At 47.2% G+C, this 12361-nt stretch overlaps 1 protein-coding gene across 1 annotated transcript; it reads right to left on the bottom strand.

The window, feature by feature from the left end:
- Positions 1-502: 502 nt before the first annotated feature.
- LOC308583314 (tigger transposable element-derived protein 1-like) lies at positions 503-2619 on the bottom strand (the record flags this gene model as incomplete). The annotated part of the gene is made up of 2 exons (XM_081187126.1): positions 1182-2619; positions 503-1008 (listed from the first exon to the last, which is right to left on the bottom strand). The coding sequence occupies exon 2, from the start codon at positions 980-982 to the stop codon at positions 503-505; it is 480 nt and encodes a 159-aa protein (XP_081043252.1). The 5' UTR covers positions 983-1008; positions 1182-2619.
- Positions 2620-12361: the final 9742 nt, after the last annotated feature.

The following is a 12361-nucleotide window of genomic DNA, read 5'->3' as shown; positions in this document are numbered from 1 at the left end:
CTTGAGGCTCTCCGTGGGGCATACCAGGCGAGGCGGTCCCGTAGGTACGAGGGTCCTAGGCCGTGAAGGGCTTTAAAGGTCAAAAGCAACACCTTAAATCTGACCCTGTACTCCACCGGGAGCCAGTGCAGCTTGAAAAGCACTGGATGAATATGCTCCCATGGCAGAGACCCTGTGAGGAGCCTCGCTGCAGCATTCTGTACCCGCTGGAGTTTCTGGGACAGCTTCAAGGGCAGCCCCGCGTAGAGCGAGTTACAGTAGTCAAGCCTGGAGATGACTGTCGCATGGATCACTGTGGCCAGGTCGGGGCGGGAAAGGTAAGGGACCAACTGCTTGATGCGGCGAAGGTGGAAAAATGTCGCCTTGGCTGTTGCTGTGACTTGCGCCTCCATGGAAAGGGAGGTGTCAAGGATTACACCCAAACTCTTAACGGAAGGCAATGGCACTAATTGGGCCCCCGCAAGAGAAGGGAGTTGGTCCCTCATCCCCATGCTATCCCGACCTAACTGGCAGCCTCTCCATGCCTGACCACGCTGTGGATGCCAGATCTTGTCTTGAACCATTCAAACCAACCTCTGCTAGCCTTGAAGACTTCTGGCTCGGCTGAGGTTCCTGGCTGTTCCCGGATGAGGTCAGCGTGCAAGGCCTTGACCTTCTCACAAATGACGGCCTCAGACACTGTGTCCCCTGCACGCTGCTTCTCTTCTATCCAGATGAGCAGCAACTTCTCGACCTCCTCCAGAACAGCTGGGCGGTTCTTCACGATCCTGGTGACTCCCTTGGCTGCATCAGTCACCAGGATCTTCTCCCTCATCTTCAGGATGGTCCCGATGGTTGATGGATTCCTCCCATACTCCCTGGCGATGTCCGTCACACGCATTCCGCCGTCGTGCTTCCGGATTATCTCCTTCTTCATTTCCAGCGTCACCTTCTCCTTCTTCCTCTCGCCGGCCACCGCAGCAGCAGTCTTCTTGGGTCCCATGGCAGCACAGCTCTTACCTTCGTAAACTCAGAAAAGAAAAAAAAATAAGTGATGTGCTTCAAATCCAAAAAATACAAAAGCACCCAGCCACCCACCACACAGAAATTAAAACCCAGAACCAAGGCCTTGAATCCCAAGCACCCCAACCCAAAATCCAAAATCCAAAAACCCCCAAAAAAGTTTTAAAAGTTTAACTTACCAAATGGATGCAAGAGAAGTTCTGGAAAAGCTTCAACAATCAATCACCGAAGTCTTCAGAAACCTCAAATGGCTGCAAAATAAGTTTTGGGAAAGCTTCAAAAATCACCAATGTCTTCAAAAACCTCAACTGCTCCCACAGACACCCACCCACCCACAACACAGAAATTGCAAACCCCTCCCCAACTGCTCCCCCAGCCCCTCCCCAACTGCTGCAAACCCCTCCCCAACTGTTCCCCCACCCAGACAAAAAAAAAATTTCAAAAAATAACAACATGGCCCAATGGTCCCAGATTCCTGCAGAAACCTCCCCAACTGTTCCCCCAGCCAGCCAGCACTCAGAAATTCAAACTCAGAAAAACAAATTTGAAAAAAAACAACCTTGCCCAATGGTCACAGAAAATCATAAAAATTCCAAAAAAAACCACAAGCCCCCAGATTCCTGCAGAAACCTCCCCAACTGTTCCTCCAGCCAGCCAGCACTCAGAAATTCAAACTCAGAAATTTTTTTTTGAAAAAAACAACCTGGCCCAATGGTCACAGAAAATCATAAAAATTCCAAAAAAAACCCCACAAGCCCCCAGATTCCTGCAGAAACCTCTCCAACTGTTCCTCCAGCCAGCCAGCACTCAGAAATTCAAACTCAGAAATTTTTTTTTTTGAAAAAAAACAACCTTGCCCAATGGTCACAGAAAATCATAAAAATTCCAAAAAAAACCCCCACAAGCTCCCAGATTCCTGCAGAAACCTCCCCAACTGTTCCTCCAGCCAGCCAGCACTCAGAAATTCAAACTCAGAAAAAATTTCAAAAAAAACCAACCTGGCCCAATGGTCACAGAAAATCATAAAAATTCCCAAAAAAGGCCCACAAGCTCCCAGATTCCTGCAGAAACCTCCCCAACTGTTCCCCCAGCCAGCCAGCACTCAGAAATTCAAACTCAGAAAAAATTTCAAAAAAAACCAACCTGGCCCAATGGTCACAGAAAATCATAAAAATTCCCAAAAAAAGGCCCACAAGCTCCCAGATTATCGCAACCCCCCCCCCACAACACCAAGTCCTTGAATCCCAAACACCCCAACCCAAAATCCAAAACCCCCCCAAAAAGTTTTAAAAGTTTAACTTACCAAATGGATGCAAGAGAAGTTCTGGAAAAGTTTTGGAAAAGCTTCAAAAGTGAGCAAAGTCTGAGAAAAGGCTACCAAACCACGTGCTAACAGTTGCTCCTCGAAGTCAAGTCGCAACTGCAGCTGTTCAAGCTAAGCACCCTTGGTTTTAACGGTTTTTAGACAAAGGAAACAAAGTCGCGAGACGTTTTCGTCTCGCGAAGCAAGCCCATAGGGAAATTCGTCTTGCGAGGCAAATCGAAAACGGAAAAACCTTTCGTCTAGCGAGTTTTTTGTCTTGCGAGGCATTCGTCTTGCGAGGTACCACTGTATTTGGTTTTGGTTTGTTTTTAAAATTAAATTAGTATTAAATAAACATGCAACTTGTATGGGGAAGGGCCAGAGCTCTATGGGTAGAGCAAATGCTTTGCATGCAGAAGGTGCCAAGCTGATGCCCTGGAATAATAATAATAATAATAATAATAATAATAATAATAATAATATATTTATATCATATGCCGCCCATCTTCTGACTGGGTTGTGCCAGCCACTCTGGGCAGCTTCCAACAAATTATAAAACTACAGCAAAACATCAAACATTAAAAACTTCCCTATACTGGCATTGTAGGATTGGGGAGAGAATTGTCTGAAACCCTGGAGAGCCACTGTCATTCAATGTAGACAGTACTGAGTTGGATGGACCAAAGGTCTGACTCTGTAGCATCCTATGTTCCTGACTTATATGCTCTTTTGCACCTTCCGCCGAGCATTCAGGCTTTGGAGCTGGGCTGGTGATGTAACTCTGCCCTTTCCACAGATGATCATCTGTATATCCCTTTTTCTTGTGAGTGGTTTAATAGAGCCTTGCAACTAAGCACTAGCCTGATAGCTATGGGTGACAAGCATGAGTGAGCTGGCAGAGAAGTTGCTGGAAACCACAGGAGGGGAGAGCGCTTTTGTGCTCAAATCCTGCTTGCAGGTTTCCCACAGGCATCTGGCCAGCCACTATGGTAGCAGGGTGCTGGACTAGATGGGCCATTGGCCTGATCCAGCACACTCTTCTTATGCTCTTCCCTGAGCACAATATGAATCAAGTGCTGCCATGTATGTGTGTGATCATATAATGGACAGCAGCACTCCTGCGTGGAAGTCCTCAGGTATTCAGATGGCTGAAGCAAGTTGTCCAGCCATCAGGATGTATGCTGGACCATTTGTTCAGCTAGGATGCCTGCCATCAGAAGGCAATTAGAAAAGATTGTGGCAATGGAGGAAAATCCACTTGCGTGAATTTATTCATGTATGTGTGCAGTCTCGGTGCGCATGAATTGTTTATAATGAAAGGTAAGTGAGTCAGATGGTCCATTTGCCATGTGGAGGAAGCTGCCAAGAGCACCTTCTGCAGAACTCAAAAGAAAGGAAGAGGGACAATGTGAGCCAATTGGCACTGACTGGCTGGTGCTTTGGGACTGTGCTCATGAGAATTGCTAAGTGGAAGCTAGTTAGTGCTGGGACATTTTTGCCCAGATATGAGATGGCTGGCAGAAGAGCTTATGACATGCCAATATTACAATGGAACTCAGGATGAAGGCACCTTATGTGCTGAACTAGGTGTGCTGAACTTCTGCATTTGAGGCTATATCTCAAAGCCCATGAAAGTCTGTCCTATATGTCTAACTCTGATTTACCTAGGAAGCAGCCTTATAACAAATCTGGCTATTTGTCCACTCAGCCCCAGTGGTGGTCTGTTGTGAAAGTCCGTGGCTCCTCAGAGGCTCTGGCAAGAAGAAGAAGAAGAAGAAGAAGAAGAAGAAGAAGAGGAGGAGGAGGAGGAGGAGGAGGAGGAGGAGGAGGAAGAAGAAGAAGAAGAAGAAGAAGAAGAAGAAGAAGAGGAGGAGGAGGAAGAGTTTGGATTTGATATCCCGCTTTATCACTACCCGAAGGAGTCTCAAAGTGACTAACATTCTCCTTTCCCTTCCTCCCCCACAACAAACACTCTGTGAGGGGAGTGGGGCTGAGAGACTTCAGAGAAGTGTGACTGGCCCAAGGTCACCCAGCAGCTGCATATGGAGGAGCGGAGACGCGAACCCGGTTCCCCAGATTACGAGACTACCACTCTTAACCACTACACCACACTGGCTCTTTCCCACCACCTGCTCCCTGAGGCTTTTAGCTGGACTTGGAGGGAATTAAACCTGGGACCTTGTGTGTGCAAAACATGTGTCCTACCACAGAGCTATTGCTCCTTCCCCCAAAATGAAGACACGGGAAGCTGCCTTGTGCCAGGCCAGGGTATTTGTCCATCTGCCCCAGCATTGCTGCCTGAGTGGCAGCAGCTCTCCAGGGCCTCATGCAGAGAAGGGGCCTTCCTATTACTGGCTCCCTGACTTTCCTTACCAGGAAATAACAGAGACTGAACTTGGGTTCTTCCGCATGCCAAAGAGCTTTCCGTGCACCGGAACTGGACATTGCAAACTCTTCAATAGGAGAGTTTTAAAAAGAGGGGAACATTGTGTGGACAATTTCACTCTCCAACACACACACACACACACACACACACACACGGGATGTGCGTAAGGAGTCCTGTATTTTGGCACTATTTGCACTCCTTTCTTGAAGCCCATAACAGAAGAACAGCCTCCTGGATCAGGCCCATGGCCAATCTAGTCCAACATCCTGTTCTCACAGTGGCTGGTGGGAAGCCTGCATGGAGCACAACAACACTCAGCTCATCTGTGATTCCCGGCAACTGGTATATAATGTGTCTGGCAGCAACATAATGTCTCTGAAAGTGGAGGTGCAACATAGCCATGGTTGCTCATTGCCATTCATCACGTCCATTAACTTATTCAATCCTCATTTAAAGCCATGAAGTGGTTTGAGAAGGGCATGAAACTGCTCATAACATCAGATGTTGGGAAGGTGGGGGGTAGGGAGGGGAGAAATATTCCCTGGTGTTATTATATACATGTCATGTGCATCCTATTTGAGACAATGCAGCGCAGGCAAATAACACAAAGACAAAAAAGCAATGTTTGTTCGTATTGGAACATAACATCCAAACGTGCCACCGAATGCACATGCCACTCCCTCTGCAGTGCAGTGTTTTAAGTGAGGCTTTCAGTCAGATGCACCTCTCAGTCTGAGGGAGGACAAGCTGCTTGCCTCAGAAACAGGGACTCATTCCCTCCCCAAGCAACTGCAAAGAGCACAGATATGAACGTGAGGAAGAGTGAAAGGCGTCATTGGGCTGGCAAACCCACCTGCTACACACACACACACACACACACACACACACACGTCAAAAGCATTCTCAGTATTTTTTTAAACAGCTAAACAAAATTGGTTCCCTGTCAGAAATAGAAAAATTATGCTAGAAACAGGCATCCCATTGAATTCACCATGACTTGCTTCTGGTAAACATGCACAAAACTGGACTGCAAGGCTACATATTCTGGGTAGTAAACCAGTCTTCTTTTGGAATGCAAACTGCAAAATTTACCAAATTCCAGATAATACCTTTCCCCCTTTCTTCTCAATGATCGTCTTTGTAAGTAATGAAGTCGCTAGGGAACAATAAACAAGCTGTGCTTTGGATGATGCTTTATTTACTATATACTAGAGCTAGAGTGGAGAAGAACAGCTCATACTTTACTCTGACCTGCACACATAGGGAGAGAGAGGCCTGTTAAAATTCCAGGCACAAAAACCTCACTCGCAGGCGGCATTAGTCATGAGGGTTGCTCACTTCCCACTTGCGTGAAGGATTCTTCCTTGTGCGTCCATCAGCACAGAATCCTACATCTCTCCTTTCGTGGCTACATGCTAATTTCTCTTGCCTCTTCAAAGGAAACACTACCCCCCCCCCGCATTCCAACCCACATTCTGCATGACCTCAACTCATTCTTTGTACTTCCCACCTATGACACTGATACCATCTTCGTGCTCTGCAGCCAAGACAGAGCCACCCAACTTGACTTCCAGCAACATGGGTAACATTGGAGCAAAGCTGCCTCTAGCTATTACAACCTACCCACCTTACCCCCCCCCCCGGCATAAAAAAACAAAACCCTGACACAAAACTCAGAAGTATGTGATGCTCAGCTCAGGGCCTGCATAGAATTCCGTCTGGACTGAAAGTAAAATACAATCAGTGGAAGGAATGTTAATTTACTACAAGGCAGAACTCAGAAATGTCACACACTTACGAAAGATTCCTACTCCCCCCCCCCCTTTATTTGGCGTGGCAACTAGTATCAGCCTGTGATGCTAAAGCATTAATTATTATTTATTGTTTCAGGAGCAACTGCAACCTTTCTTTTTTCCCCTCTTTTCTTTTCCTGGTCTTAGTATTCATTTGGAAAGAATGTAAATGTTCCAAGTATGTCACACACAGAACCTCAGCCAAATCTTATGCATGTTCTTGGTTGGCACCAGAGGTTGGTGCTGATAGGCACCTGCCAAGATCCACACCCCAGCAGGGGGTACAGAGCCCCTTAGCCTCCTCCTCTAGCTGCCTCGTCAACCTACCCTCCCCAGGCAACTGAGCAGTCAGAGGAGTTCCAACCTGGGCGCACCTTGATCTCTCCTGGGTCGTGGTCCAGCTTAGGCCCACAGGAGGAGAGTGAGCAACTGGAGAGTGGTGACAATCGCTAGCAGGTGGACCCACCTGCCGTGCCTCTCCCCCATCAAAGAACAACCCCATCCACACAAAAAAACACCTGGAGTCAAAACAGCAAGCTATGAGCCACAAAACCAGTAAAGCGTGGTGTGGACAAGTCTGATGATGTCTGATGATCTTTGTGGTTGAATTTGCTGGTTTGATGGCTGGAGGAGATGGTCAGATCTGGAGGAGGAATGGGAGGAGCTCAGGTGGTTGGAGCTGGGGGACCCTGGGAAGGGTCCTAGCAGGATGGGGGAGGTAAAATTCTTGGGATTCTTGGTGGCCCAAGAAGTGTCTGAGCCCTGTCTAGAGGGTGAACAGCTGGATTCAGGGCAGGGTCCAAGCAGGCTGACCAAGGAGTGTTGCACCTCTGGGACATTGGATACCCCTGACCAGATACCTCCTGTTGGGGAGCTGCCTTAGGTGCCACCTCCTATCAGTGAGGAACGCTCCTGTTCTGGGGAAATGACTAAGAGTAAATTGAGGACACAGAGATGTCAGCACTGGCACAGAAAAATCTCATAGGCCCTACCCACTTGAAGGAGTGCCCGTTGGCACTAGAGCTGTGCCCACCTTGTCCTTCAAAAGAAACATGCAAGGGGCATATCACTTGTTGGACCAATGTCTTAGCTTGACCTTAACCATTCCTCTGTGCCTCTTTTGTACATGCTGCATCTTTTAGCATGTATTTTGCCTATGTACTGATCAGAATTATACATTCAAGCCTTTGGCAGAATGAGAACTGAGGTCATCATCCAGCAGCAAGGGCCAGCGCACCTGCTTTCTCATGGTTTAGGACAGGCTGCTGGACTGTTTGCAGTTTCTGAATCTTCTTGTTTTAATGCTTTTGCTTTGCTTTTCTTTGCTTAGTTTGTGCTGTTATTCTGTGGATTTTGTGCACTTTTTTGTCCTTTGTGTATCACCCTGGAAACCTTCAGGTTAGAGGGCAGGATGAAAAAGATATTCAGTAACCAGAGGCCCTCCAGAGCATTGAATCTCCCAACAGCCATGCTTCGGCTGAGGCTGATGGGATATTTAGTCTAAAACATCTGGAGAATGCCAGCTGGGCAAAGTCTGGTCTAATGAATAAATAAAAAGTGACTTATTATGGACCAACCTGGTTTACAGTAAAAAAAATCAATGTTGTTTAAGCAGAAAATAAAATGTTGCATCTTGGTAAGAAAGACGCAGAGGAACTTTATTTTCCCATGCCTTGCTTGGATCTAATTTCCCCTTCCTTCCTTCCATTTGTTCATCTCTCCTGCTCCTGCTAAATTGCCCCGTGGGAACTTCAGTTTCCAGACCAGACTATGGAAACTTCCAAAGCACAAACAACATGGGGCAAAGTCTCCTGGGCTTCTTCGCATGCACCAGCCGCATTTTCCAGTCAGCCCATGGTGAGTTTCTAGCTGCCACAGGCTGACGGGACAGCATATCTGTGCTGGTTGTTGCAGGGATTTATGTAAAGATGGGGGGGGGTTGCCCCTCCAGCAGACATACACACACACACACCATGACTACCAAAATCAACACAATCACTTCTGCAAATGTCCCCACAAAACACTTCATCACAGTTTTTCCTATCTATTCAAAGGGCCAATGCTGCACATTACCAAATGCAACAATTCACTGATAAATGTATCTATGTACTGGCTCACTGGGAAATCTTCAGAAATTCATATAAAAACACTCCAGTGTCGGATTTACGCCATTCCAATGTTGTTCTGTTCAGGAAGGAAATGGCTACTGAGAGGAGAGCTTGGGGCATGAGTGAGGGCAGCCATCCCTCTGCCTGAGTGATAATCTCTGGCATCCTGATACCTGGGTGCCAGACAGGTAGCTATTCCAGAAACAATAACAGACCCAGATGAAGACAAAAGGGTGTGACCTTGCCAAGCTATGGTTTTCCCAGCAGTGAGGTATGGAAGTGAGAGCTGGACTATAAAGAAGGCTGATCGCCAAAGAATTGATGCTTTTGAATTATGGTGCTGGAGGAGACTCTTGAGAGTGCCATGGACTGCAAAAACCTATCCATTCTTAAGGAAATCAGCCCTGAGTGCTCACTGGAAGGACAGATTGTGAAGCTGAGGCTCCAATACTTTGGCCACCTCATGAGAAGAGAAGACTCTCTGGAGAAGACCCTGATGTTGGGAAAGATTGAGGGCATAAGGAGAAGGGGATGACAGAGGACGAGATGGTTGGACAGTGTTCTCGAAGCTACCAGCATGAGTTTGACCAAACTGTGGGAGGCAGTGGAAGACAGGAGTGCCTGGCATGCTCTGGTCCATGGGGTCACAAAGAGTCGGACACGACTAAATGATTAAAGAACAACAAACTTGGCTGGGAAACAGAAATGTAAATATCTCTTTTGTATCACTTGATGGGTGGAGGTGAAGGGAAGGGTGGGGACAAGCCCTGATGCTCAGGTTACTACACCCTCCCAATGTGTGATGTACTTATCATGTTAAGTGTGATATAGTTTTAGGGGTGTTACTAGTAACTTTTTGAAACTGATAAAAGTAAGAACCTTCCTTTGTTCAGGGCGTCTTCCTGCTTCTCCCATGTGGTGGGTGGAAGTCTTGTTGCAAGTGTCTTTTAAATAAAGACCAGGCCTACTGGCTGCTGTTTTGCTCCTATATTCCTGGCTGGTGTCTTTGTTTGGTAATCCAAGTGAGCCCAAGGATTTTCCTATAACATGGTGGCAAATGTGAAACATTGGGGCAGGCTGGCTTTGGGCATGCCGTCGCAAGCGTTCAAAAAGCTGCTCCTGCTATGGTGTGCCAAGTGCCAAACTTGCACTAAATCTGGTGCTGCTTGTTAGCAGCATTTGTAGCAGCAATTTTACCTAGCATATCTATCTCATATATATATATATATATATATATAGTGCTCTAGACTTCGATATACAATCACCAGGCAGTTTCACAAAATTTAAAACAAGAGTGCAAGCCCATGAAAACATCACCCACCGTTAGCTGTCCGTCAGCATGAACTAACCAAAATTCCAAACTCCCATAGATGGGGAGGCTAAGGAAGAAAAGTGGCCAGAAAAGTGCGTGTACAGTATTATTGAAGGAAGTGTAGAGAATAGGTGGGTTGGGTGGGAGGCAAGGACCACAGCTTTGTTGCAACATGTTCCATAGGAGAGGCATACATTTTGCCTCATCAGCCAAATACAGTGGTACCTCAGGTTAAGAACTTAATTCGTTCCGGAAGTCCGTTGTTAACCTGAAACTGTTCTTAACCTGAAGCACCACCAGCTAATGGGGCCTCCTGCTGCCGCTGCGCCACCAGAGCACGATTTCTGTTCTCATCCTGAAGCAAATTCTTAACCTGAGGTACTATTTCTGGGTTAGCGGAGTCTGTAACCTGAAGCGTCTGTAACCTGAAGCATCTGTAACCCGAGGTACCACTGTAACAGGGGAGGATATTTTTACCTGGGAGAACGTCATGAGGGAAAGCTGTTCTTAAAAAAACCCCACAACCACTCTAATATGTGCCCCAACACAGTGCAGGGCCTGTTGGGGTGAAGAATAATGGTGCCTGCCCACCACTGTGACTCTGAGAGCCCCATCACTACTCCTCCTCCGAGAACAAGGCAAAAATTAAGAGTAGCTGAGAGTAGCTTTCCAAAAAATATAATAAATCATTCCCTGACACCCCACCCTCACCCCCACCCCACCCACGCATATGCATTTTTGGCTGAGACCTAGTTAAAGGGACAGGTGCAGAGCCAGCTGAAAGACATTCCCAGCACAGACAGCAGCACATTGTTTACTGACCACTGTTCTTTGTCTGCTTTGCAAAAAATAGCCTGGGATAATTATTGGGGGGGGGGTTGACGGTGTGGGCCCCCTCCCCCAGTATGTAATCAGGAAGAAGGACAGCAGTGATAGTTCCAACAAAAGAAGAATGAGGAGCCCAGATGTAAATGAATATAATCTCCTGGAGGTAGCAGGGAGTGAGTGGAACCTGTGAAGCTGGTAATTAAGTTAGTCACCCTGTCGCAAATTACAGCTGTAGGCCTGCCATGACTCGGAAGAAACTTCCATCCACCTTTCCCCGCCCTCCCCCCCCCAGCACCTGCCTATTTATGAAAGGCCTATGACAAAACAACAACCCATTAAAAGAATTATGCAACTGGAGCCGCCCGTAACCCTTTCTATCCCAGAGTTTTCCATCTCTTTCCGCCTAGCAGCTTTGTCAGGTAATTGGGCTCTCAAGGCAATAGGTGCAACACACACACACAGCTCTTTTCTTAGCAGACGTCTGGCCTTCTTTTAAAAAGAGAGCACAGTCACGTGGATGATCTCAGGGAAGAGTAAGGCAGCAGAGCAACCGTGGCTACAGAGACCAGAAATAGCACGGTCTCTCCAGAACATGGGGACTGCTTAAATAGTCTAATAGCTGCCCTATAGCTATCAGGAGGAAAAGAGGGGTGCAGCCTAACCCTGTGTATGTTTACGCTGAGGTAAAGTCCCACAGTGTTCAATGGCAGTGGAGGCTGCCCCATTAGGGCAAATGGGGGCACTGCCCCACCAACCTCAGTCTCATGAGACAGGCTGTGATATAAACCAAATCAAAACTATGTTTTGTCGGAACAGGTAGTCAATGCAGCACCCTCCAGTTATTGGATACACTACGAGTCCCTTCGTCGGTGACCATCAGTCATGCTGGCTGGGGCTGATGGGAGTTGTGGTTCAATAACATGCAACGGACACCATATTGCCTACCCCAAGTTAGGTTTCATGGCTGAGCGGAGATTTGAACCCAAGTTTCCAGCGTCCAATCCCATAATTATCTCCATCACTACCTTCACGTTCCATGGGGGATTCCAGACCAGGCTTAATCGAAGGCTTAATATTTCAAACAGCTGGCTTCTGCAGGTTGCTGCAGGGGGGGGGGGGTGAATTGTCTGCAGAAATGATAAATTTGGATTAAACGGGGTGGAGGTGGAGAATACAAGCTGCCATTTGAGGCTAAGAATGCTGTGCGGACGCTGCAAAAATAAAACCTTGCACACATGAACAGCACTGATCCCGCAACCAACATCGATCAGGAAGCGCCCTTATTTTGAAATAAGCAAGCTTCCCTTTAATTAAGGCTTATACTTTGAGATGAAGCAGATAAGTCACAGTTCCTGATCTTGGAAGCAACTCATGTATTTCCTTTCAAAACAAAACAAAGAGGGAGAAAAATCAAATTAAACACAGCAGCAAGGTCTGCCTTCTGGACCTCCCCTATACACATACACACACCACTTCGCTTTTTGTCGCCAAGTTGTGTGCTGCCCTCTGGTGCGCTGCGCACCTCCCACTCCCCCCCCCCAATGTGCTGATCAAAATCCCCCTGCACTGATGCAGCACAGCTATTCCCCCTTCAGCCAGTTAATGCCCCCCCTTGCAATCCATTATATC

This window comes from Podarcis bocagei, assembly GCF_964188305.1.
Source record: "Podarcis bocagei genome assembly, chromosome: 3".
NCBI classification, from domain to species: Eukaryota; Metazoa; Chordata; class Lepidosauria; order Squamata; family Lacertidae; genus Podarcis; species Podarcis bocagei.
Note: the sequence above shows the minus strand (reverse complement) of the source record. Positions and strands in the feature narration are given on the sequence as shown.